The sequence below is a fragment of the Grus americana genome, unplaced genomic scaffold, assembly GCF_028858705.1.
Source record: "Grus americana isolate bGruAme1 unplaced genomic scaffold, bGruAme1.mat scaffold_417, whole genome shotgun sequence".
NCBI classification, from domain to species: domain Eukaryota; kingdom Metazoa; phylum Chordata; class Aves; order Gruiformes; family Gruidae; genus Grus; species Grus americana.
In genome coordinates this window covers 1-26,613 of record NW_026561680.1, presented here as the reverse complement: position 1 = coordinate 26,613, position 26,613 = coordinate 1, and the positions used below count along the sequence as shown (strand labels likewise).

At 51.8% G+C, this 26,613-nt stretch overlaps 2 protein-coding genes across 6 annotated transcripts; one reads left to right on the top strand and one right to left on the bottom strand.

Moving 5' to 3' along the window:
- Positions 1-191: 191 nt before the first annotated feature.
- On the bottom strand, positions 192-22,363 carry LOC129200686 (kelch domain-containing protein 3). Of its 5 annotated transcripts, none has more exons than XM_054811960.1 (13): positions 22,157-22,363; positions 18,766-18,844; positions 17,861-18,017; positions 15,053-15,288; positions 12,530-12,706; positions 10,210-10,325; positions 8,811-8,882; positions 8,371-8,584; positions 7,999-8,085; positions 6,683-6,791; positions 1,538-1,611; positions 1,050-1,128; positions 192-830 (listed from the first exon to the last, which is right to left on the bottom strand). In XM_054811960.1, exons 4-13 carry the CDS (start codon positions 15,204-15,206, stop codon positions 764-766), a joined length of 1,149 nt encoding a protein of 382 aa, XP_054667935.1. In that variant the 5' UTR covers positions 15,207-15,288; positions 17,861-18,017; positions 18,766-18,844; positions 22,157-22,363; the 3' UTR covers positions 192-763. The 5 variants fall into 5 exon arrangements, with proteins under 5 accessions (XP_054667935.1, XP_054667937.1, XP_054667934.1 ...); XM_054811962.1 differs by having other exon boundaries at positions 17,914-18,017; XM_054811959.1 differs by lacking the exon at positions 18,766-18,844.
- Positions 22,364-22,414: 51 nt separating this feature from the next.
- Positions 22,415-23,861, top strand: LOC129200688 (male-enhanced antigen 1-like). The gene is made up of 3 exons (XM_054811964.1): positions 22,415-22,848; positions 22,974-23,088; positions 23,167-23,861. Exons 1-3 carry the CDS (start codon positions 22,591-22,593, stop codon positions 23,328-23,330), a joined length of 537 nt encoding a protein of 178 aa, XP_054667939.1. The 5' UTR covers positions 22,415-22,590; the 3' UTR covers positions 23,331-23,861.
- The last annotated feature ends 2,752 nt before the right edge of the window (positions 23,862-26,613 follow it).

The following is a 26,613-nucleotide window of genomic DNA, read 5'->3' as shown; positions in this document are numbered from 1 at the left end:
GGAGGCAGGCATGCCAGGGCAGTGCTGCTGTAGGGGGCCCTGCTCCTGTTCCCCCACCCCAGCCACAGCCCACAGCCGCCACAAGCCACTGGTGGCCTGCAGCTGTGCAGGAAAGCACCCGGTCCAGTCTCTCCTCCCGCACCTCTCCCCCCAGTTCACCTGCTAGGACACACAGAGCAGCAGAAACCACGTCTGCCTCAGCGTTTATAAAACTCGCCCCCCGGTTACTGTTTTACAACGGGAGCTGGGCAGAGGATCCAGCTGGGCCCAGGCCCCCACATCAGGCTCTGCTGGGGCCTGCCATCCGATGCCAGGAAGCTGGTTGGTGCTGGCAGGTGCAGGCATGGAGGTCCCTGGTCTCTCAAGGCAGTACAGAAACAGTTCATAGCCCAAGGCCAATCCCAGGGCCATGGCTGGTGGTAGGAGTTGATTCAGGCCCTTGGAAAGCGGCTGGGGACCAGGTCAGCCCCGCTGCAGCTCCACAGGCAAGGGAAAGGAAGGCAGGAGACGCTGGAGCCATCAGCAAGGAGGAAGGTTCACAGTTGTGCTGCTGGGGCGAGCCGACTTCTTCCCCGGCAGCCTGCTCTACCTGCACACTCTTGCTGCCCAAAGCGTGACAAGGGTAGAGGGAGGCCTGGCTAGGGCAAGACAAACTGAGCTCACATGTTCCTTGCTTGAAAGGGCTAAAAACTCATGCAGGCAGTGGAGCAAGAGGTCAGTGTGTGGAGGGGCGAGGGCAGGGCGGTAGAGGGACAAGCCAGTGTCAGCCCTGGGAGGAGACGATGGGGCGGCTGATGGTGCTGTTTGTTGTCATAGCCGAGAGCTCCCATCTGTAACACACCAATGGGATACACTGAGAGAAAGCACAAACACAATGCCCAGGGCTGGAGCAGCTCTGCTGCACATCAGCCTCAGCTGTGGTCTCCAGCCCAGCCAGCCTCAAAGCTGCACAGTGCTGAAGAGGGCTCCAGGCAACCCTCAGCTAGGGCTGGAGCACCCCAAAGACAGGGTGCACCCATGGGGTGACCTCCCAGCACGGCACACAGTACCTGATGTCGTGGGGAAGGCAGGACTGGTCCAGGCTGTACTGAATCACTGCTAGCTTACACAGCGTCTTTAGACTGGGGCCTGTGGAAAGAGGGCAGTTAGCCACAGCAGTCCTTGTCTGGGCATTTGGGGGGAAAACAAGGCATCATGCAATCAGTGCCATAGGAAACGGGGCAGCACACCCCGGCCATCCCTCTGAAGGGCAAGGCAGGGTGCACACCAGGGACAGGCTAGAGCAGTTTAATGTGCTCCCACAAGAAGTCTGTGTGAAGGAGCGCATGAAGAGCCATGAGCCCAGCTCAGGCCTACAACAGCAGCTGTCTCTGGCTGGTCTGCCTTAAGCCATGTACACCAGCCAGAGACAGCTGCCTGGCTCTGAGAGGCAGGCACCAGAAGCCATGAAGGACACCGCTCAGTGCTTCACAGTGGGGCCTGCTCACAGGGCACCTTGTGGCAAGAGGCACAAGCTGGGTGGGGAGTGCTTACGTACTGAAGTCAAGGATGTAGAGATCTGAATGATCCATCAGGTCGAATTCATCACCCATTCCCTCCTCTGGAGACGGGCTGCAGAAGTCAAGCAAAGTGTGTCAGTCAGTGCCAAAATGCTTGTACACCAGTTACAGCCCCTTGGGCTCCCCAAGGACTGAGCAAGTCCAGCACTGTTCCTGGCTTGCCTGCCTCATGCAGGGACCCTTTGATCCCTCCTATCCCTCTGCTTCCCCCAGCAGCACCCAAAGCCATTACTCTCCCAGCTCCTCACAGAGTAGGCAGAGCTGTGCAGAGCCAGGGCTGGCTGGCCCAGCTCCAGCAATTGGGCAGAAACACACACCACCTCCTCTGCAAGCCATAGCAAGGAATGGTGGAGCTACCTCCTGCAGCTGCAGTGACTCCAGCCACAAGCCTCCCCCTGTTACTTTGCTGCACCTCCAAGCACAGGTCCCACTCTGCGCGGAACATCCCTTTTCCCTTCTTATAAACTGATCAGCCTCTGGCTGGTTTCACACTTTTCCTTCCCCGAGTACCTCCCAAACCGTTCAACAACTGAGCGACCCTGGGGCCTCCCCCAGAACCGTGGCACCCACCCTCAGGGCATGAGGAGGGTGCTGGCAAACTGCTGCCTCCAGAGCTGAGGCTTTTTTTCAGGGCTCTATTTACTCAGCAATTTCAGTGGATCCAACTCTCCAAAGAGCTCCACTGAGAGAGGCAAAGCTGAGCCACAGAACGATGGCAAGGACGACTCTGAGCAGGCTTGAGAAGGTATGTTACAGGCAGCTCCTGAAGGCAGGCATGTTTGCACAAACATCTGTCCTGCTCTTTGTGTGATAAACAGGCCCCACGGGCTGCCCCACAGCAGGGAGGGCCAGACAGGCTGCCATCACCTGGAGAACCCAGCACACTGTTGGAATCTAGCCAGCTTCACAGCAATGCTGGATCGTGGAAGGCTGCCCTAGTAACACATTAGGAAACACAGACAGATCAAACTGCCTGGGCAGGCAGGGGTCAGCCCATCCCTACTGGGCCCAAAACACCATGGGGCAGCATGACAGAGCCCACACTGTGTCTTTTTACAGACCTCAGGCCAGCCTCACCTCATGGCCAAGGGGAAGCATGCAATGGGAAGTAAAAGGATTTGTGAGAACATCACATGGGTCAGGCACCTGATCCAGGAAGCACCAGACAGCACACAATGGCACAGAACAATACCCAAAAAAGCTGTGCTGGTGTCTCCAGCGAAGTCGGTGAGATAAGCTGGAGACCCAAGACGACTTTTTGCAAGGCACTCTAGCTGTGCTGCAGGGCCACAGATCATGGGAGCGATGACCTATCTCCAGAGATGGTGGCAGACTCAGCAAGGAGCTGGTGGCCATCCAAATTTTCTGCAACCTGGAGAGCCGACAAAAGGAGCCATATGCTGCAGGCAATGCTGCTGTGCTCTCCCTGCCCACCTCAGCTCTAGTTTTGCAGAGCTGCTTGAAACGTCTACAGACTGCCACACGCCATCTGCACACTGCCACACTCATGAGTCATGCCATGGAAACCTGTGAGCTAGATTCTCCTGTCTGTAAGCTCTCAAGAGCAGTGATGCTGCTGGGGGCAGAGGCAGCATGCACTGTACCACACTGCCCCAGCACTGCAGTGGGCCAGAGTGTGATAAGCCAAGCTGCTGTCTCTGAGAACAATATAGAAGGTGCTTTGCAGAAGTACAACTTTTTCTAGAGAGAAGTGAAGGCAGCAGCAGAGAATAAGCTCCTGAAGCAGATGCTGAGGCTTAGTGGCAGCTCTTTCCCTCTTTGTCCACAACAGCCATATATACCTGCTGCATTAGCACAAACTCTCCAGCAAAAGCCCACAGATTAGCAACCTGCAGCCCAGAGAACATCATTATCTTATGTTCCTCTGACTAGGCCAGCAGATGGACTGCTTTTGGATTCTGCTGCTTGAGCTGAAGTTGTGTGGAAACATCTGCACGACAGTGCAAGCACAGACATTTCTCAGTTTGACTGCAGGAATTACCATGGGCTCCAAACACAGCTCCCTGGCTGTGCCAAAATGGGGATGGCATTTCAGAAGACTAACCGAGTACATGCCAGGCACCGAGCAGCACAGCAGTCATTTTAAGCCAAACCAAGTTTGCCGATACTCCTGTCATATTGGTCCTGGAACGCTAGTGAACAGCTCTGACTTCAGGCATTTCTAGGGAACAGCCAACCTCACCTATGGTTCCCTGTCTCTGCAGTCTTGATGGAACAGCCAAAGCACCTGAAAGACCGGTCACTGCATCCCCTAGTACAGAGACACCTGCCTGTGCTGGAACAGTAGTTCTTGTATCAGGGGAAAGTGCTCCCATGACTGATGGTTGTTTGGAGAATTTGAAAGAAAGAAAAGATGTTTTAAGTCCTGCTTTGGTTTAGGCAAATTTAGTGAGTCCTCTCTGCTTAGCTGGGACCTAATGCAGTGACTTCTCACCCCAGTGTCACTTGCTTCCCAACCTATGACCCACTAAGCTTCACATCTCACAGGACACGAGACAGTACCTGCCCCCCTCCCACCACGTTCCCATAACCCCAACAAAAACTGCAGGGCACAGCTCATTGCTGGTAGAGAAGGCCTATTGCTGATACGTCCCATCTGCCTGGATACAGGCAAGAGCGCCTTTAATTCCACCCCTGCGTGCTCACTGTGCCACAATCTAATCTCGTATCCACGTCACAGGAAACCCTAGACCATCCCTTATCTTTCAAAGGAAAGCCAGCAGGCACCATGTCTGTGGTTTTAATCACCAAACTGCAAGCAGCTAGGGAAAGACTGGAGTTCAAGACCAGGAGAGCTGCAACGCCCAGACAGCAGGGTGCAGGACACCCTTTTGCCAGCCAGAGCCCAGCAAAACTGCTCGTTCCAGCTGCACAGCAACTCAGCGTGTTGGCTCTGCACCAAGCATCCAGTCAGAGCACCCACTCCCTCACCAGCGCCAGGCGTTTCCAAGCCTTGTCAGGGAAAACACAGCCTCAAGCCAAACCTGGATCGGCATCTATTCAGCTAAACTCTGTTTTATAGCATTCCCTCTCACACTCCTTCTCCCTTGGGGATGGTCTCTGCACACTGAAGTGCTGGTGGTTTTGGGAGGAAACTAGACCAGGGCCACAACTGTGACACAGCTAACAGGAACACTGAGCTTAGCGCTACATGACTTCCTGGTCACTTAAATGGGACACAAGTGACAGGACTGCTACTGGCCACAGTGAGAGACCACAGCTGGGGCAAAGAGACCAGGCTCTGGGCAAGACTACAAAAGACACCAGGCATTTGGATGCCACAGGAGCAGACACCCTGCAGAAGCGCTGCTTAAACAGTCTACAGTGCACATGAATCCCTTCAGGGAAGGCAGGACACAAAGGGGTTTTGCCTGCCCGTCCCCCCCATGCTGCTGCCTCACAAGCAGAGCCTGCTGGCTCATCCTCCAAGGAGCCCTGCCAGATCCCCCACGCTGTATGCGCCCCCTCCCTGGGCAGGGGAGCACAGGTCAGGAGGCAGACCACAGGGAGTTCTCCATTACAATGACTTCCTGGAAAACTTCTTATCTCACCAGGCAGCTCCAGAATACACCTGATAACTGTTACAGGAAGCGAGCACAGTCCCCACCCCCATCCACCTCCCCCTTCCCCAGCCTGCAAGACCCTCCCTCCAGTCCAAGCAGGCTGCATTCCTGGATACCAGCAGCTTTTCCTATCCCAAACTAGTGCTGATGAACTGGCCTGCGTTGGGGTTGAGCCTGGATTAAGGAACGAGTTGAATACTTGAAATCGTTTGGTGGAGAAGACAAAGCACTGCTGCATTGCCTGGCAGAGGTGGGCCAAACTCCAAAAAGCTGGTGTAAAATTTGTGTGGTTTGCTAGCATTTCCTAGGAGTGCCTAGGTTTAACAGTACAGCCTAGTACTGTTCCTAGGAGTGCCTAAGTTCAGCTGCTGCTGTAACACAAATCCACGCTGCAGCATCTGAGAGCATCCAAAACTGCCATCAAGCCCTGCCAAGCCTTCTGCCATACAGAGCAGCACTCAGTATGCTGTGGCGAGACTGGATAACCTTAGCACCTCTGCATACCTCACCTGTACTAAGCTCTTCCTCACACCCACACGGACATCCTACAGCTAAGCACACACCCTGGCACTCCTGGGGCCTGAAGGCCCTTCAGTCCATCACACACTGGTATGGTCAGCCCATCATCAGAACCTGCCCTGCCTTGTCCTCTGCCCCAACCTATCTTCAGAATTATCCCCAAAAAGCCACTGCCAGGGTCCCAGAAAAAGCCCCAAAGCTTTTCAAACCATGTGGAGGGCTGAAGGCATTTCAGATGTCTCTGCAGGGTAGATGCTGGCAAACAGGCCTGTGCTCCAGAGCTGCAATTTGTCATTCCAGACAGCATAGAGTGTGTCCTGGTGATGGACCACTTCCTTTCTTTTAGCAGCTGTTAGGGCTCTTGGCCACATCCAGCTGCCCTGCACCCTGACAGTATCACTGCCAGTGTTTGACAGCTAAATCCTTAACACCAGGTCCCTCTTGTGAATGGAAACTTTGCTAAGGAACACTGGCACAGATGGGAATGTTGCCTTGTTGTGCACATGAACTCCTCAAACAGCTCCTAGCTGAGCCAACATCCTGCTGCAGCTTGGCAGACACCACACTTGCCAATGAAAGAAACTCTGGTGAGAGCAGCAGGGCAGCAGGTAGGGGAGGATAAGTCAGTCTAAGGTCTGCTACAGCACAGCAGACCAGGATACTTTCCTTCTGATGGCAGGATCTCCTCCCTCCTCCCCACCACATCTTTCACAGAAAGCTTGACCACTGCACAACCCCTCCTGAACAGGATGTTACATACTTCTGCCTCTACTTGTACAAGAAGGCTTGTAACCAGGTGCTTTACAACCTTACATGACATCTTCCATCTCCCCCTTGGCGTTTTCCAGAGGACCCTTGATGCACATGTTGATGCACATGATTTCTTACACTTGTAAGGCAGATGGACAATTGCCATGTGCCTCTAAAGCGTATCTGATTACTGCATGGGGCAGAGCATGAAAGGACACCGTGCTGAAGGGAATGGCAAACCCTCTCACAGAGCCACCCCACACAACCCACCTGGTGCCTCCAAAGAGAATGATTTTGTCCCCAACTCTGCAGCAGCACTGCCGGCGTCGAGGACACGGACCTTTCCCCTTGGGCTCAATCTTCCTCCAAGAAAGAGAAACTAAGGGGCGGAAAAGAGTGCACCAGCTTGTCACAAGAGCCTGGCCAAGACCCAGGTATAAGCAGGTTATGGATTTAAACAGATCACAGCAAAGCCAGAGGCCCACTGCCCCACAGACACCAACTAGCTAACATCCACCCTCTCTGTCGACCTTGCTAGCGGCAAAATGATGCACTTCTACGAGGTTGTTACTGAAGTGTCACTTAGATGCCAGGCACAGCCCCGAAGCTCTGCCTGCTGAGACAGGAGCTGCAGGTCGAGGCCTTTTGCTTGCAAAGCCTGAGCGCCAGGACTTGCGGGCAGGCCCGACATCACAAGGAGCTGTACAGGGCAGAGGTCCAGGAGCAGGCAGGCTCCTTTCCCCAGCACCCCGTTGCAGTCCAGTTCAGGGGGGAGACCCAGGAACCGGCTCCATCTGCTGGCAGCCACTGTGAATGCAGAGCATCCTCGCAGAGTGGAGACTGCTGCGACAGTCTGGTTGTGGGAGCATGGGGAACTGAACCAGGTGGAGAAGATAGCAGACTGTGTCCTTGCCGCTCTCTGTGGCAAGGATGCTGGGAGGGGTGCGGGGGTGTGTGTGTGATTAATCACTAATGCACAGCACTGATACATTCAGGAGCTCTCATGCTAGCTCATAAATCAGCTTGGGGAGCAGCAAGTTGGCTGCTCTCAGGTAACTTTACTATGCAAAGCAATTGGCAAACAAAATCAGTCTAATGGACTGCAAAATGTGCCTGAGGACCCCAAAACAGCTCACAGTTGACTGATATTCAGGGTACCAGCTCAAAAACCACCCCTTCTGCTGCACAGTTTCATCTGGTCCAAGAGAGTGTAGTATGGAGATGCTGCAGCTCAAGTTGAGCTGTTGCCGCAGCTATGGTCTCTTGCTCCTCTAACCCCATTGCTTCCCCATATCCTCTTTTCTGCCAACACTTCTGCATATTTAAGACGATGATGTTTTGCCAACCACTCTTTGATTAGCTGTGTCTTTCAGCAATACTTCCTTTTTCACTTTCTAATTGAGATTTGGAGACAGTCTGAGGAGGAACAGGGGTCCCAAGCACAGTAGCAAGTTCCTGCCAATGCTGTCAGAAGAGCCATTTTCCCCCAGGCAGGCTCCTTACCCTGGGGGAGTACACTCATCTGAGCACTCACACACTTGAGGGCCTTGAGAACTATCACTGCAACAAGTTAAAAGCATAAATACCTGGATTGAACTTCCAGAGGTCGTGGAAGTGTCTGTTCAGGCGTGCGTTGTAGCCACCAAATACATATAGCTCCCCATTGTAGCTGACTGTGGGGAGTAAGCATAGACATCAGTGTGCCACCCAAGGTAGAGCCCAGCAAGTCCCTGTCCCAACATCAAACACAAAGCAAAGTGGCACTGGTTATCCACCTTCGCTTACATCACTTTCAGGGCTACACGCAAGGCTTTTTGGCGGGCAGCAGCTTTCCACAGAAGCCAGGTTCTGGCACCCCTTGCTAACCCACATCTCTACCCAGTGGAACCAGACACCCCTTATGAGGCAGGCAGGAATTTCCTTCCACTGTCCTCCTCTCTCAGTAGACCCACACTCACATGCTGAATGGCTCCGCCGGCCTTCAGGGAGCACTGGAGTTGGAGGGGAGTCCAGCCAGGAGTTTGTTTCTGTATCAAATACTTTAATGCGGTTACAGTAGATCTCATTGTTGGAGTGAAATGGCCCAAACCGATCAGCTCTGCCACCAAATACGTACATCTTTGTTCCGATGATGGTAGCTGAATGGAAGTCTCTCCAGCGAGCTGGTGTACCCTGCAAGGACAGAGTAAAGCAGAACAAGAGAAAGAATGCAGATTACCCAGGGAGATAACATACCTTGATAGGAAAGTTGGAGTGTCTGCCTTCTCCTGGAGAACTTCCCCTCCTGCAGATCCCAGCCACAGCAGACAGAAGCCACGTGACAAGCATGGGCAGCTACCCCCAAGAATAGCAGATAGGAGATGTCCTCCACAAACCAGAGTGAAAAGCAAACACTGACCTTGGCAGAGATTAAGGTCCACGTCATGTTTGTGGTGTCCAATTTATGGATATCATTTGAAAAGCAGTCAGCCTGGAAGACAGAAGGGCAGCCTGGTCACAAAGGGACTGAGAAGCCTGGTCACATCTGATCCCAGGAAGGATGCTGTTCTACAGATCTGGAACATCCCTTTGGAGTTAGTACTTCCTAAGACACATGGTGCTTGCTCCAAAATGTCAGGGTAAGCAGCACACTTATCACTTCACTAGAGGGAGGCAAAGCCCATTTCTCCTCAAAGGTCTCCTGTCTCTCCCTGCAGCTTTCCCATTTATTTGGTGCTCAGTTCTTACCCCCAAGGCTGCACACAATTCGTACATTCACAGCAGAACCCTGCCTCCACTCCAGGCAGCAACAGAAGAAAGGGACACCAACAGGCCAGTCAAACTGGCCCTGCTAAGGCCACTTGATGAGAGGTAGAAGCTAAGGTTACTCCTAGGAAGCTAAACATCCAGGAGCAAATACACTCGGGGTTCTGAGGATCCCACAAAACTCATCTACAGTGAGCTGCCTGGAAGAGCCTGCATCCACACAAACAGCACAGGCTCCTGCTCCTCCAGGCAGGGGAGACAGCAGTGAGACAGCCACAGGCTTGTTTGGTCTTGGTTAAAACAAGCCACACTTCAACTGCTCCTGCTGCTGTCATTAAGATCATGGATTTGTCATGCTACTGTCCTCAGAAGAGGAGGAATAACCCAGGGACTGCTGTAACAGAGCTCCAGCTTTCTTCCAAATAAACAGATGTGACTTTGCACAGCTTTTCTGGAGCCTGGTGATAGGCTGAAATGATATTTACCCACTTCTTAAGATCAGAGCATAAGGATTTGCTCAAATGAGCATTAGGCACACTGTCACCTAGTGCACAATGACCCTTAGCTCAAGATACTTCTTAATGGGAGGGCAAGCAAGTGTTTGCTGGAGGGGACCAGCAAGATGTGAGAGCAGGTACAGAATACAGGGAATATGCACCAGATTAGGACAAAACCTCACAGCAACACTGCAGACATTGGAAAGTGATTTTCCGGCTCATTTCTCAGCCAAATTAAAATAAATGTTATGCATTTATCTAAATTGGCTGAGAAATGAGCCAGAAAACTATTTATATTTTTACCTCTATATATCTATATGTTTTGGGGAAGAAAAAAAAAAAATCCACCATTTTTTTAGGCCTACTTTCCCAACTACCTTCTCTGAAAAACAATACATATAACCTGAGTAATTGATGTCATAACTTTGCTGAGTTATAAAATGAAAGTAACTATGGATACAAATATGCCCCTGTATCCTGCCTCTACCAACGTCCTGGGTAGGAACACCCTCTTTCCCAAGGGATCGCCAAATAACAGTTACAGACACTACTTACCAGCTGTTCATAGCCTCCAAAGATAAACATGCTCTTTGCCAGGACACAAGCTGAGTGCCCATCTCTCGCTCCTGGGACCATTCCAGACACCTTTGGTGTGAACCACTTGTGTGTGTCTGAAACAAAACAGGAGGCAATGCTAAGAAAATACAGTAGATGTTGGGATAGAAATGAAGAACGGTAGTAAAGAGCTAAGACAGGCAAAGCTACCTGCCTGAGCCTCCACAGAGGGGCATGGTGACAGAGGTCCCAGCTCCTGGGCACAGCCGCTGACTCTGCCCAACCTGACAAACAACTCACTTTAAAGTGTGAGTAGTATAGCACTACTTGAGCAATATTATTTTTGTTGAATCTCTTGCAAAGCCTATTTGTGAGTCACTTATCAACTCTGCATTTACAGTTTCAATTACAACAAAGCAATGATGCTAAGTGATCCAATTGACCTCACGGCATGGAGATGCTGACTGACTGAGGAAAACCAGCTCTCTCAAATCCAGTCAGAAGTCACTTAACCACAAGCTCACCATGTCAACAGAGCTACTGTGCACATCCCCACGTCTGCAGCACAGCTCTCCCTGTCTTATCTCCTCCTCTTGTTACATTCTCATCCCCTCTTCAAGGGAAGCTTTCCTCACTCCTTCACGGTTCCCTTTGCACTGCTCCCTGTGAGCCTGTACCAGCCAGATTCAGCCCCTTATCCCATGCACTCCAAGGGCTGGCTTGATTTAGGGGAGGACTTTAAATCCAGCCAGAGCTGTTCTCCATGCCAGGGCAACATGGAGCCAAGCCAGCGACTCCCTGCCAAGCACAAACAGACACCTGTCCCAAGAGCCCAGAGAGGCACAGATAAGCCTTGAGGCAGCAGGAGACATTCCCCCCACCCTGCCTAACTGCTGCGAGCTGCCAAGAGCAGTGCTTATTTCAGGAAGCGGTAACATTGGAGCTGAAGCAGCATTCTTCACAAGGATAACTTCTCTGAACTTGGCCTGCAGCCACAGCTACCCACCTAGGCTCCAGCTGGAACCACACAAAGGGGCTTGCAAGGTCAACAGAATCCCTGGGCAGCCTCTAGTGAGAAAGCTGCTGCAGCTATCGAGTTACTTTCCTTCATGGGGCTGCTTCCAAGCCCAATCACACGGTAGCAGCAAGAGCTCACCCAAGCGCAACATGTCAAATTAGAGATGGAAAAGACCTCGACTTGTGATCTGCTCAGCCCCCCAGGGGACAAAATTGCACTCAGCCAGGACTTTATCCAGCCTGACGTGACTCCTACAGTGGAATTCACACCACAGACATGGGACTGTGACTGCCAGCCTCACTTTCCAGGGTTGGCAGGGGACAGGCACAGTGTGTACAGACAGCTGCAGAGGGTTCGGACCAGGGCTGAAGTCAGGCCTTTCCGTTAATTTTCATGTAATACTAGTGTTGGAGTTGGCAAGGAGACCAGGCAGCTCCCACTACAAGGCCTCTGCATAGGCAGATGTTTACTGATGGCTTCCCAGGTGTCAGGGGAAGGGAGAAACCTTGTGCCCAAAGAGCAGCTCCAAGCTGCAAGACATTTCCTGGTGAAGAAGGGAACCCATGACCAAGCAGCAGAGCAAGCAGTTTCCTTTCAAGTCCAGCAAGCCAGTTACTGGTCAGTATTTAGATGGACTTGCCTCCAGAATCCAGAGGTACTCCCTTCCTTTCCTGACACTCCTGTTTACCCAGTTCCTGATGGTGCCTTTTCTCCACAGGTGCTCCAGCAGCGTGATGAAGCAGCCAACTGAAAGGCCCAAGGAGTTTATCTTTCAGGTTTATCTAACTTGACTCATGCCTTCCCTTATTTTGCCATCCTGTCCCTGACTACTTCTGTGTTTTATGCCTCACTCTCCTCCATGCTTTCAGAAAGAAGGACCACTCCAGAGAGGAACCACAATCCTCGAGAGCTCTAGCCCCTTCCTGCTGCAACCTTCACCCACAGTTAAGGAATAATACATCATCACACAGAGAGCGCACTTCAGTTGTAGTTACTATCAGAGAGAGCACACAAAGCTGATAGAAAAATTAAAATCAGTTTGACTATTAGACAAGCTCAGTAATCTCTGTTCAAAGGCTTGAGAGAGACAAGCATACAGACACACTAGCCACCCTGCTCCCCTTCTAAATCTGCTGAAACAGCTAGCAACACCAATTCCTCATTTGCGCCATTTCCTCCAGATTGTCACTCTGTAGAGAGATTGAGGGACAGGAAAACAAGTTGGGGAGCAGTGCAGTGGGGCAGAGAGAAGGTCTCATCAAAAGCAGTTGTGACAAGGAAGAGTGAGAAGCTGGAACTTACTGACATCAAAGGCATAGAGCACGTTGCAGGCTCCCTCAGTGTCGTTGCGACCACCCCATATGTAGACGATGTCATCTATGAGCACTGCTGAGTGCCCATACCTCATGTAGGGCACCTCTCTCACATGGTCTCGGCTGTTTGTCCACACTGGAGGCAGTTTGATCCAGCGCAGAGACACTGAAAGCACAAATTTGAGCCCACGTCAAATCCTAAGCCTGCTACACATGCTCACAGGCCACAACCCATCCTGCCCGGCTTTTTTTTCCCCCCTATGACAAGGTGCAGAAGCAATCTAGTAAGCAAAACAAAGCTGTGTCTGACCCTGAGTAGTAGCTAGTTAAGTAATACAGAAGCACAGTATTCCACAGGCCCCTGTCACAGGTGAGACTAGAGGAAGCACTGGAGGACCAAAGGACTCTGGACAGAAATAAGCTCCATTCTGCATCAGTTACACTGAAGAGGTTTCCACTCTGGCTCATCCTAGGCTGTGAGTGAAGGTATAGCACGCACACACATATACAAAAAAATAGGGAAAGGAAAGAGAAAAAGTGCAGAGGTGATAATGAATGCAGACACTACTTCAGGCTAGCAACGTTTTTGAAGAGACTCAAAGCTGGAAGAATGAGCAGCACAGGAATAATTCACTGCAGCAACAGGCAAGGGAACACACCTGAAGGCATCATTTGGACTTGCAGTAGTGCAGTTTAAGTAAAGCAATGCAGCAGCTTTGTAGGAACAGGGTTTGTTTGCTTGTGTTTTGTTTTTTAAGCTTTAGATGACACAGCTGTCTGTCTCCTTTGCCCCCATCCATACCTCAGTTCACCCTGCAAACCTGGTGTTCCTATTAGGAGTTCCTTGTGATTACGGGTTCTCCTTCCTGGCAGCCTGTATGTCACGTTCAGCAGTAGCCAGAGTAGTCAACAGGTATTACAGGGTTTAATGACAGTGCAAGAGTCACAGCAAGTGTTACATGGCCATTACATAACAGCACCCAGACACCCTCCCTCTACCACACATACAGCCTCCAGTTTTGTTTTCAACATGGAGATAACACAAAATAAAGCAGCAAACAGCCTGCAGTTTCCCTGAAATACTAACACAGGGGAAGGGAAAGGGCCAGGCATCTTAAAAGGTGAGCATCTACCCCAGAGGGAGAAAGGGCACTGAGGAAGCACAGCCAACGCTAAAGTCAAGCTAGACGGTATGTTCCCTGCCTAAAACACAGGCTTCATCTTTGAAAGATTGAAAGAAATAATTCAAAATCTGGTATCCTGGCTTTAGCACTGGAACCTGGCAATGCTAACTGAGCAAGGGCTTGGGAAGCCAGTGTCACCTCCCACATGGTGGCTGCAGGATCATGACCCTTTAATATTTGGGAGTGGCAAGAAGGGAAAACAATATAAGAGCATTCCTTTGGGCACAGTAATTATGCTTCCACCATAAGAGCAGTGCTCTACTGGCACGTTTTACAAGCTACAACGTTCAACTGTCTTGAGTGTGAGAGACCAGTCTCTCTGGATAGAGATGAATGTTCACAAGCTCCTGATCTACACTCCCCTCTATGCAGTGAGCAGCTCGCCTTGGCAGCCCTGTGTAACCAATGCCTTTATCCACTACTGCACTAGTCAGTCTTCTCCACAGTCAGATTTAGAGGAGTGAATTCACTGCATCTTACAGACAAACTAGTTTTATCTACATGCCGCCTGCATGTTAGGAGAGTGTTCAGCACGCTGTCCAGTCTGCAAAACTAGTCATTGGTTCTCCGCTCTCGTCTCTGTTCAGCTGAACCCATCCAAGCATCTGTGCAGTTTTTCAGCCACTTGCCTGACTATAGGCAAATACTGCATGGACCAGCTCAGTAACCTCTTCAGTTCAAAAAGCACTGAATCAAGAAATGTAGCCTCTGCCAACTCAGCCTCCTGACAGATACTGGCCACCCTACACAAATAGCTCCAGTTGCTTTGCTAAACCACGTTGTGAATCTGCATCAAAGCTGCTGCCAAAATGGGAAGGCTTCCATCCTAGCCACATGCCTCTACTAATTCCATCATGCTGGCAGTGGTTGTCAGCTGCCCCCACAGGGAAACAGCTCAGGAGCCTAAACCTGGAGACTCAATTGAGTGCACTGGCTCTCACTCTACCACCTTCATGCTAGGGGCAACTGAGCATGGTCATGCTGCAAACTGGATGGGGGACCTGAGCCAGCTAAACACCACCACTTTGCACCTGGGTAAGTTGGATTCACAGAGAACAAGGACAAAACAAGCCATTGGCTATGTGGTTACTTCTAGTGAGTGCTTATCCTACAGTCTGCTGGACTACAGCTCTTCTGTGCCCTGCCCCTGAAGCTGAAAATACAGGGCTGCATGAGGGAAGAGACTCCCGTCTACACTGATAGCTTTTTTGAAAATTAAGAGTCAGACAGCGTGTTACAGAGCATAACATGTTAAGCAGCAGTGGGCAAGAAAACTAATAACCGAGCCCAGCAAGCCACTCCTTCACACATCACAAGGACACATTTACCTGCATTGAAAACATGGACGTCAATCTGCCGCAGAGTCTCATAGTCTTCTCCAGAACAATATCCGCCAAAGGAATAGACTTTGTGCCCGACAGCCACGGCCGCGTGGTTCACCCTCCGCGGCCCACCTTCCAAGTGCACTGCCCACCGTAGCATTCCTCCCTGCAAGCCAGACAGTCTTCAGGGCCCCCAGTGCCACAGCCGCATGCTTCCTGGGCCACCACGATGTCACCTGGCTCTGTAACAGAGACAGAATGCTAAAATAACACGATCCATTTTGCAGGTCTTCCTACCTTCCTCGAATGCCAGCTACAAAGGTCACATTGCTGTATCCTCACTCATCTGCGTCCCAACTGGGGACGATTTTACCCTCCCCTTGGGAAGGGGACACAAGGCAGGTACTGTAACCTGAGCAAGACTTGGAAGAGCAGACAGAGATGCCTTCACATACAAAAAAACCTCAGGGAGGCTGTACAGGCAGCCCAAGCCAAGCACCTTTGGCGAAGGCAGACGAGTGCTGTGCACCCGGCTGTGCCCTGGTCATGTACACATCATGTACACGCCAGAACAATTTGTCCGCATGAATGAAAACATATAGCAAGAGCCAACTGTGAAGGTGAAAAGAACAGAGCCAGAGGCAAGAGAGCGTGCTCTTTGGGTCAGTTGTGAGACACAGCAGAGGAAAATATTTTAAAAAAAACCCAACAAAAAACCCCACAGAACCACCCCCACATAAAGTGACTGACTACACAATATGTGGGTGATCTACAACCCTAGCATTTGGACTCATTGATTTGAGCACTAGGGTCCAGCCTCATTAAACACAAGAGAACAGAACCTCCCTAGTCTGGGGAGAAAGCTCTTTGCTAATGATCAGAATAAGGCCTTTTTCTCCCGCAGGAAATCCAGGCATAGCTATGAAAATTTTGTAACATCATATCTCAGTTAAGAAACTGATATGCTTCACACTTCAAACAGATGGCTTAGATCAGCTCTTAGAGAAGTCACCACAGCTGATTTTTGCAGAGATTCTCCTTTGGATCTAAGGATCTGGAGCACAGTCCTGCCCAGGTCCTTCTGAAAAAGCGGGTCAGTTCAATTGAAATTTCCCCCAGCTGAAAAACAGCCATTAGAAGAGACGTCAATGTTTTGGACAGCCTAAAGACAATTCTCTTTTTTTATTGCTTGGTTCTCACTTCTTGGAAGGCACAGTCAGTGTGCTCCAACTCCACACCCAGTTTTAGTATTTGCAGAACTCCAAGAAATTTGTGGATGCCTTAGAATGAGGACTAAAATTCCTACACATTTTCTCTGTCCTTTTTCTTTTAGGAAAGTAGTGAGTTTTCACAAGGAGAACTTTTCTCCTGTTTAAAGTTTCTGAAATAGCTGGAGAGCAGCGAGAAGGGGCAGTGCCATGCTGCTCTTCTCCAATTGGCCTCCCCTGGCCCTTCAGCCAAGCGGAATCACTGCTCGCAACCAGGCACATCATGCAGCACCTGGCCCACCTGCACACTCCCATTTTATCCGCCCTGGAGAAAGAGTCAGAGATGCCACCCAACAGGGACCTCCTGGCAAGGAGCAGAGCTCAGGCTTACAGCTCCAGCCATGCATGCTGCACACATCAAAAAGCATCCAGAAACCAGTCGTCTCTTGCCAGAGCTCCTAAATGTCAACAAAATTTCAGTTATTTCTTTTTAAAGTTATTTCTAAAATTGAGACTCGCAGCCAGAGCATGCTCTGTATCTGAAAGTTACAGCAACAGGACATGTGCAAAGTCCAAACAGAGAGCATCCTGCAGTCTTACTCATAACAGATGAAAGCAGACCACAGAGTCCCTCCTGCAAAGCCACATCTTCCTAAGGCAACCACTGTAACCTAAACTGCAGCCAGCAACCCAGAAAGTCACATCGAACTTTTCTCTAGTAGACCTGCTCCAGAAGGGCCAAGAAACAGTCCCCCTCTGCTACAGGCCATGCTTCACTGTATGTCCAGAACCACCCCAAATTCAGATCTAGCAGTTTTGGGTTTTGGTTTTTAAATTACTTTTTTTTTTTTTTTCTTTTTAAGGCAAGCAGCAGCTCTTGTATAAGTCCTCTGCAAAGCTACAGAATAGATGAGTTTCCATGGAGACCACCAAAGTCACCTTTCAGGCTATTTTGAAGGCTTCACATATCTAAATCTGTTTCTTGCCTCAGTCATGAGTTATCACTAAAAAAAATAATCTAACTAATATTTTCCTCAAAATCACTTCTTGGTTAAGTGGTTCTGCAAGAGCTCCTCAAGGAGCTTAACTGGACTTTATCACCAGTGTCAATATTTTCAATATCCTTCAGACTGAGCCCAATCCTGGAAGATTAAGAGGATGACTTTTACTTCCAAGTTCTCCACTTGGTTCATCCTGGGGTAGAGGAGCGCAGCAGCCTGGCATGGCAGGCCAGCATCATACCAAACCACTTGTCTTTTTTGCCAGAAAAGCTGGTAAAACTCTTCTTTACCCTTGGGAGTTCACTGGAGCGGTGTGCTGAGAAGCACACTGCTGCCAGAGCAGGACGCTGGTCTTTTCACTCCAACAACAGCCAGCTACCCTGCCTGAAGTTTCATAATTATGATCAGTCATAGGAACAGGAAATGAAGGCTGCACCTCCTAAGAAGTTAATCTGGTCAATGAGAGGCAGCAGCTCAAGGCCCAGCCGGTTACACTGTAAGGAACAACTTCATGTTATAGCAACAGTGTTGCAATGTTGTTTCCTACAGTTACCGGTAAAGGTTTTTCCAGAGAACAGCCCTTCCCAGGAGGCAGACGGTTGTACCTGGCCCCAGGGCGGTGGTGGGGGTGATGGGGTTGAAGCTGGCTGCACTTCACCTTGGCTCAGGATGGGGATAGCCCTTCTGAGTGAACGCTTAGCCAGCACAGCCTCTTGCTGCCACTCGTCAGGCCCCGGGCACGCAGGAACACTCGTTTGCCTTCTGAAAAGAAAACAATCAGAAGTGTGATCCTTACAGGGTCGTATATTAAAAGGTAAAGGAAAACACAGGATTTAACAAGCTGCCATGTTTTTTCCAAACCTGAGTGTTCTTCTCTACACCATAATAAAAACATCCAGCCAGAGTCCATGTTCCTTTTCTGCCACTGGCCACAACCCCACCCCAAAACTGTCACAGTGTCTTCCCACCTTGGCAAAGCGCTTGCTCGCCCCTTTTTGGCCACACACAGGACCACCCACTCCTCCCCATCCTTTCTGCATCCAGCTCCAGCCTCTCTCCTCTCCTGCCTTTTTTTGAAATAGTTTCATTAGAGCAGTCTTCTGTCTCAAAGTCAGCTTTCCTCCTGCAGTTCCCCTCTCTGCACTTTCTGCAAATATGAGTTAAACACATTTTTTGAGAAAAAGTTATTTTCTGTCCTAAAACTCTGCATGCTGTAAAGTTCCATTTCAGGTTTTGGTTTCTGATTATAATTTATATGATATAAATGAGTACAAAAATACCTCACTTGACATTAGCCAGTGTGCCTTAGATTCCTTTAAAGACTACACAGGGTACAGCCAGGGGAAGACTGGAACAGCAAAATCAGTATCAAACAATTTACTAACAATTTCCCCCAACTGTACAATAAACTGTACAATCACACATTCTGTGATTTCTCATTTAGGAGACCAGCAACACTGATGTAGGCTATAAAACACAGAAATATTGATGAGACAGAGGCAAATTGTACCAGAGAACTGGGAGGGCACTGGCTGCAGGAGGCAGTACGCATCCAAGCTCAGGCAAACCAGATGCTTTTTCACTGTGCACTGCAAGCCAAAGGGACAGTTAGTGACACTAACATTCATCGCGGATCAGAAGAAGAGCTTTCACATCACAGAAAAATTAAGCTTGAATTGTTTAAATCACAGAAGCTATTGCTACTGCCAAAAGCCAGCAGGATAAGAGGAGGGTTGCCTTCCACACGGATTCATGCAGATGCTGAGCTAAGTGTGTGTCCCTTCTCTGGATCCTCCAGAGCCACCCGTCTCCTCCCAGAGCTGCACCTTTTTTATAGCAGCCTCCACAGTTCATCTACACTCACAGCAGAAGCTGGTTGAAGGTCTGAGGAATCTCCTTCAGCACATCCAAACCCCCAACGCCCCCAGGAATTATGACCATATAGGGAAACCAAAAAGGCTCCATCAAAACAAGCACAAGTTTCTTATACAGTGAGAGAAGAGGTTTTCTAGATGGAAAAAAGAAAAACCACAACACAACAAAAACTGCACTCCCACATGCTCTTGTAGCTCGGCATGTGCTTGCTCACCTTAGATCAGGAAGCTCTGGCTGCCTCTCTTCTCCCAATCTCAGCTGGGAGAGGCACGCACACACACACACTTGGGGTCTCCTTCACAGAAGGGCATGTGTGCTTCTGTTCAAGCCACCACTTGCTTTCACTGACACACATGTTAGCTCCCCATTTCACCTCTCCAAAAACTAATAGATCTTTTAATTTCATTTTATACTCACACAGGCAGCAATCATGCAATCTTCACAACTCTCCATTTCCCTGGTCTGGCATAATCTATCCAGAGTTACAGTCAAGCACAGAGAAATTTGGGTTGAAACACTGGTAGGTCCTATCATTAACTGCCAGGAAAAAGAACGTTTCTAAAAATCAGGTTACACTTCACCTACTGCTGAAGTACCCAATGCTGATGATGCTGCAGATTAAGTGAGCACAGCGATGAGTTGTTCCTGTGTCACTAAGCACAGGGAGGCTAAAATTAAAAGGTGCTCAAAATAACCTGCTGTGGTCCCACAGAAATGCCTGAAGCCCTACACTGACTGTGCACAGCACCACAAGCCCAGGTATGCACTTCCAGAGCAAGTGGTGCAACAACAGCCATGGGGTGACCACAGACTGGCTCTGTTGCTGCAGTCAGGCATGACACCTGACCATAAGTGGAAGCTCACAAGTGTGTTAGCAGAGAAATAGCCACGGACATCCTTCAACACTTCCTTGTTCTTTGTCAGTGCTAACATCCAGCAAAGGGAGCACAGCAATTCACCCAGGGCATTTCACTGCCAAGTAGGGGAACAACCAGATTTTAAGTTAGCTCTGCACTCTTTGCATTCAGCACCTGTAGGCAACACTCCCAAATCTCTGGCTGTCCTGTTGTCTGAAAGCACACATAATGCCTGAAACAACCTTCATCCTAACTGTCCCAGCTTGCACCCAACAAAAGAGTCTACCAGCACAGCATACAGTCATCTCAGATCATCAGAAAAATCACTCAGCAATTTATCACTAGCATACCTTCCAAAACTATTGTGGTGACTTGAACAAAGTAGCATAGATGGAAAAAAACTAAACATGGTTTTTACAGTCATATTTTTCGGCTGTTTGTTCTATTTGCTTTAGGCTTTCTATTTTCAATCCCTATAATTAACTATGAAAACATTTCATTTCAGATAGAAAACTACTGACCATCTCCAAGTACAGCAACCAGATGATAAACTTATAAATAAACTTATATATAAAATATATATCCTTGGATCCACTTCTTTGCACAAAAAGATTTCACTGGGCTGCCTTGTTCCTCTACACACACAGAAAGAAACCTAGAGCCATTTCCAAAAGCTCCTCAGATTAGCCTTGCTGCAGTCAATTCCCACAGCAGGGGGGAGAAACTCAACAGAAAGTGGCATGGATTTTCAAGGACTCACTCTGTCACCCCCAGAATTACAGCACCACCCCAAGCAGAGAAGCCTACTAGCCCTGCAAAGTCAATCCAGAGAGCAAATCCTACCGTGTGGCTGCCTCAGTCCTGTCTCCCAAAAGACACCAGCCACAAGGTTTAGTAATACTTAAAATAGCCCAGCCAGCTCACAGCAGTCCATATAGACAGTTCTATTTCAAGCGCATCCAACTTACTGTTAGAGATAACATGAGAACAACCCACTTTCTTCACTCATGCTTGACATTTATCTGATGCTTTGACTATTTATGCTAAGGCAGTGTGAAATTGCAAGCTTGCACATTCAGTAGCTTGGACACTCGCAACGTAATTCCAGCACCAGTAAACTAGACGGTGCTAGAACAGCCCCCTGAGCTTGTTAACCGAGACTGATCTGGAAGCTCGTGTTAGACACGGGAATCCCAGACCACACCGCTCAGTCAAAAAATTATTCCAGTGTCCCTTGCTGCAGACAGCAGCGCCACCTCCTTATTTTTGACCACCACCGACTTACTTTCACCCAAAGCCCAGCTAAGATTCTGCACCTACTGAGCTGACTTCTCCCCTTCCTCACCTTGCCTCCCAAAACCCGCTGCCGTTTCTCTACAGAGCAAGCCTAAGCGTCGGAGATATCCCTTGACCCCCTCTCCCCCGCCAGGAATATGTCTAGGCCTCTGGCTACTGTCAAGCTGTTTCTGCCATGCCAAAGGCAGTCCTTGGGAAGGAGCAGGCTCAGGAAAGCCGAGGTGACAGCTAAGGTGGCACTTCTTGCTTTAAGCAAAGCCACACCGTTTTATTCCTCTGCACCTGCCGTCACACCGATACCAGGACCCTCCGGGCTGAGCATTTCGCCGGGCGGCCACGCAGAGCCCAGGACAGGCTCACAGCACTCACCCACCGCTGTCAGCCTTTGCTCTGCCTCGGCGCACGGGGCCAGGGAGGACCAGGCGCGAAGCCCGAGCCTATCAACGTGGCCAAGCCTGGGTGGAAACGTAAACGGGCTGAAATCGCACAAACCCGCGGGGATGGAGAGAAGGCCCGGCGGCGGTTACACCAGGGCGAGGAGCAGGAGGGCAGCCTCCCCGGCAGGGACCAGCCAGCCTCCAGGGGAGGAGGGGGGCGAGTGCGGTCAGCTGGCTGCCCCCCACACGGGCTCCTCAGGGCCGCCCTGCTCTTCCAACCGCCGCCTCCCGACCGGTGGCCGAGGGCAACCGGGGAGGGCGGCAGCTCCGCGCCCGTCCCTCACGGAGGGGCTCGGCGGTAGCTCCGGCCCCCTCACCCGCCGCGGCCGGCCCCCTCACCAACCCCCGCCACCGGCACAGCTCCGCCAGCTCCCCGGGAGGGCTGCGCGAGGCACCCCACCCCAACGGCGGGTCCCTCTCAGCCCCAACCCCGTACCTGACGGCGGGAAAACAGCCTCGCAGCCCCGCTCCGACAGCCGCGCCCGCCGCTCCCTGGGACTTGTAGTCCGGCGCGGCGCCGCCCCACCCGCCTGGGACCGCGGGCGCCCTCCCTCGCCGGGGCGGCACGGCCTGGCACAGCCCCGCGGGGCCCCTCCGAGGGTGCCGGGCCTAGGCCCCCCCTCGGGGGTGGTGCCTTCCGTGCCCCGCCCCGGGCTCGGCCCCCCCCCCCCCCCCCCCGCGCTGCGCCGGCCCCACGGCCGGGCACGATATGGCGGCGCCTGGAGAGGCTGGGGGCGGCGGGGGAGGGTAGCGGCGGCTCGTACCGGCAGCCCTCCCCCTCCGCCCCGGGACTACAACACCCACAGTGCCCCGCGGCAGCGGCGGCGCTTCCGGGCGGCGGCGGGGGCTCCCCGGCGCCGCGCCCAGTGGATGGCGGTGGCGCGGAGCATGGGGCCAGAGCGGGTGTGTCCCGAGGAGCCGGGGCCGCCGGAGGTTCCCGACGGCACGGCGGGCTGGAGCGGCGACGAAGAAGAGGAAGAGGAGGAAGAAGAGGAAGGTGGCGGTGGCGGCGGGTACTTGTACCAGCCGCTGAGCCAGGAGCCGGAGCAGGGCCCCGGCGAGGCGGGCCTCCCCGCCGCCCCAGCGGGCTGCGCTGATGTGGGCCCCGGCCTGCAGGAGCGGCTGCAGGTACCGCCCAGCACCTCCCGCTGGGCCGAGCCGGGCCGGGCCGGGCTGGGGGAGACCCGGCGGGGGGGCGCGGTCCCGGGTGTGGGGGAACGGGCTCGACCCCCGCTGCGCGGCTTTCCCTGCAGATGCTGAGGCTGCACCTGCCCGACCCGCCGGCAGACAGCGAAGAGGAGGATGAGGCAGCGGCAGAGGAAGGCGCCGCGGCTCAGAGCAGCCGCAGTTCCATCCCCATGGATGCAGGTAATGGCATCTCCAGCCAGGCCCTCCCGGCCCCCCTGCTCGGGGAGCCCAGGGGTCTCAAGTCCTCTCTGTTCCCAGAGCACGTGGAGCTGGTGAAGAGGACGATGGCCAGTGTGAAGCTTCCCACCTTGGGCATCCCCGCCTGGGCCAGCCAGATCTCGGAGGACCAGTGGAAGGACGTGGTGCAGCGCACGCTGCAGGCCCGGCAGAGCCTCGGCGGCCCCAGGCCTGAGTGGAAGTGAGGGCCAAGCTGTGGCATGGGGGCTGCTAACCCCAGCCCTCCCTCTGCTGCGCAGGTGAGGCATGCACCCGCTACCTCAGAGCTGGGTGGTGACGGGACTTGCCAGCATCGACCTTCCAGTTTCTCCCTCTGACATTGTCCAACTTCCCTTCCTGCTCCTCTTTTCCTGGTTCTGGCTGGCGTGTGAGTCGCTGTGATGTCCTTGTGTCGGCTTCCTCTGCCACCGAGGAACCCAACCAGTTTCCATACCTCTGTGTGTGTGTGTGGAGGGCGAAGGCTTGGTTGGCTTTGCCCAGCTCCCCTTGGGAAAAACACTGGAATTGTCCCTGTGCTGTCAGTGCTCTCCGTGCCAGGGCACCTCCTCCCAGCACAGGGGCTGCGTGTTGGAACATCAAAGGTGGAGTCCAATGTGTCTTTCCAAGAGATTGGTTTTATTTAGTTCTGTACATACAGGGACATCTGTACAAAATCCAACACTTTCATACTATGTAATGCTCTACTGAAAATAAAGTACACCATATGTACATATGAACTGTAAGCAGCTTAATACTTGTGTCCAGGGGGTGAATGCAGTAGTTAGTTTTGCTTGTTCCCTCGGGAGGAGGGAGCCAGGTGAAGTGGAAGAGGCAGCTCCAGTTCTGTCCATTTGGCTGATGTGGGGAAAGGCATAGGCAGAAATGAGCAGCACTAACGCTAGAAACCAAGTGTTGAGCAAGGGGCAGCTGTAGCGTGGCAGACGCAAGTCTGCGTAAGAGCAGTATGTGTAGTGGAGAGGGTGAACACACTCTCCCCCTTTCTCACATGGTCCCCTTCCTAGATGTCCAGGACACTGGAATGAATAGGCAGCAAACTAATGGCAATGTGAAGGTACTAAGCGTTAAGTTCCCTGACCCAGAACAAGACACACAAAGCTATGAGAACATCGAAGCCATACAGCACGTAGTCGTGATGCGTTACAGTCCTGCCCTTGCACGTGGCACAACCCCAGCAGCATTCCTTCAGCCACGCTCAGGGACTGCTGGCAGAGACAGACCATCCGCAGGACAGCAAGAGCCTCTGCACACCAGAAGTCTCTGTTCCTTCTGCAGAAGGGCAGAACAGCCCACAGCAGGGAAAGGCAGCCACTGCCTAGCAGCAAGGAGGCTCGAGGAAGGGCACACGTATACTGTAGCACTCTAAAAAATGAGGTGGCAGCTTATAACATGATGCTAAACAGACGAGTTGGAAAGCCTGTACTGCAACGGGAAGAAACATTCTCCCCAGCTCGAGCCCTGCTGCGGGTGGTGGCTGGCAGTCCTCGTCTCCGCTGTGGCCTGAGATGCCTGCTGCTCCTGTGTGCCATCCAGCATCACCCAGTGCATGTCTACATGCTGTGCCAGGCATGAGGTAATTGATCAGCAGCTGACCATGAGCTTGGACTAATGTTTAAAATAAGCAATAACCTCCCTGAGGTGTTTCGTAAGTCTCCTGATGAACTGGCCCATTGCATGAAGCAGAGGGGAGGCGGGGTCCTGCGTGACTGTGGGTGATCTCGCACATACTCACGCTTGCCAGCTGCTCCTAAGAGATGGTGGCATGCCTAATGAGGGCCGAACTGAAAGAGCGCTAAACAGGGCAGGGGGTACAGGATACACAGGGGAAAAAAACAGCTTAGTTTGGGTTGGAGGAAAGATGTGCTGCACACCAGCAGTAAGATTAGAGGGGATGAACCTCTGATCTGGGAATGGTGTAATGGTGAGGACAAGCAGATACACTAGGACCTTCTGCAACCTTTCTGCATCCCATGATGCTGCAAAGCAGCATCAGACTAGCACCCACCCCATTAAGTTCCCTGCGCTATTGCAAACCCACTTAAGCTTATGTGTCAAGAAAGCAAGCGCAGGAGGTAAGAAGCAAGGAAGACTCCCTTTTCTATCATGAGCCAGCCTCTCTGAGGTGGCACCTTGGCCTGGCACCGAATCTGCACCACGAAAGGTAGGGGAGAAAGCTGGATCACAGTAGCACCCAAGTGCTGTGCAACCCCCTGGGCTATCAGCAAGTGCGCTCTAAATGCTAAATTAGCACAACAAGTCCCTGATGCACCATATGATAACTAACAAGGGCCTCAGGCCACAGCAGGTGCCAAAGTAACAGGGCAAGGCGAACTTTGCTCAGAGCACCCATGGAAGCAATTCAGCAGTAGCACCTAGCCATTGATCATAGAGAGGAGACAACCGAATATTCAGAAACTCAGCCTGGCCCCATAACGTGTATCCATTGCTTCCGCTAGCTTGCAGAAATGGCTTTAGCAGCACAAGCTTCCTAGAAATCCTGGCCACTGCAGAGCTAAGGATGGGATACAGCGACAAAGGGAGAGCTGCAGTATTTTAATTGAACAGGTAGAGGAAGAAAGCAGAAGCCAGTAGCTGACACCTGCTACAAAGCGGGAAGTTAATTCTGGGCCCACAATTAACCCAAGACACCGGGATGGAGACGAGTCAGCACAGACCAACACAAACAGCTGAAGGAATTCACTTTCCCACAAGAGAGCTTCTAAGGATGCTCTAAAGGGAGGGCTGCAATAGTATGTAGTGCTTGCACCCAGCTTTACTGGGGGTGGTGAAGCACTGAACCCCCACTCCACTGACAGGGCAACAGAACAAGGGGCTTGAAGCAAAAGAAAGGTGGAAGTGAACATCTCCGCTGGATGTAAGACCCTCCCTCCAGCTGCAGAGCTGCACCCAGGGCGGAGAGGCAGCAGAGCCCCCACAAACTCTGCCACACGCTCCTGCCCCAAGCTTGGCCTGACCTCTGACTGCCGCAGTGCTTGGCTGCAGAGGCAGCATGGGGGCAGGCATGGCGGAGATGGGTACTTGGGGCTTGTAGCAGCATGCTGAGCCACGCGCGGAAGTCTCTGGCCAACGCAGAGCCTGTGCTGCATGGCAGCAAGGCTCTGGCTCCCAGGCAGAGTAAGAACCAGGCGGCAGCTGGAAATGAAGCGACTCCTGCCTGGGCTGATACAATCGCAGGTCAGGCAGGCTCCCTTCACGCACACCTAAGGTGAAAAAGCAGGAGGAAGGGGGAGAAGCAGGAGGACATGACAGTGGTGAGATACAAGTTATAACGTAAAACCAGATCTACCCTGGAGGGATGCGGATGGAGTGGAGGACAGGCACAGCTCACCATGTTCATTCCTTATTTATACATGAGAACCAAGTGCATTTCCGTGACCCCTGGGGGAAAGGGATGGGGCAGAGCTTCTCGGGCCAGCTCCTGAGCCCGTCAGAGAGCCTCCTGGCTTGAGG

Coding starts and splice junctions, on each gene's coding strand:
- LOC129200686 (XM_054811960.1), bottom strand. CDS start 15,206: ATGCTACGGTGGGCAGTGCACTTGGAAGGTGGGCCGCGGAGGGTGAAC. Junction 8,585..8,810: donor GGACCTTAATCTCTGCCAAG/GTCAGTGTTTGC, acceptor CTGTCCTTGCAG/GGTACACCAGCTCGCTGGAG. Junction 1,612..6,682: donor ATTCTCTTTGGAGGCACCAG/GTGGGTTGTGTG, acceptor TGACTTCTGCAG/CCCGTCTCCAGAGGAGGGAA.
- LOC129200688 (XM_054811964.1), top strand. CDS start 22,591: ATGGCGGTGGCGCGGAGCATGGGGCCAGAGCGGGTGTGTCCCGAGGAG. Junction 22,849..22,973: donor GCCTGCAGGAGCGGCTGCAG/GTACCGCCCAGC, acceptor CTTTCCCTGCAG/ATGCTGAGGCTGCACCTGCC. Junction 23,089..23,166: donor TTCCATCCCCATGGATGCAG/GTAATGGCATCT, acceptor CTCTGTTCCCAG/AGCACGTGGAGCTGGTGAAG.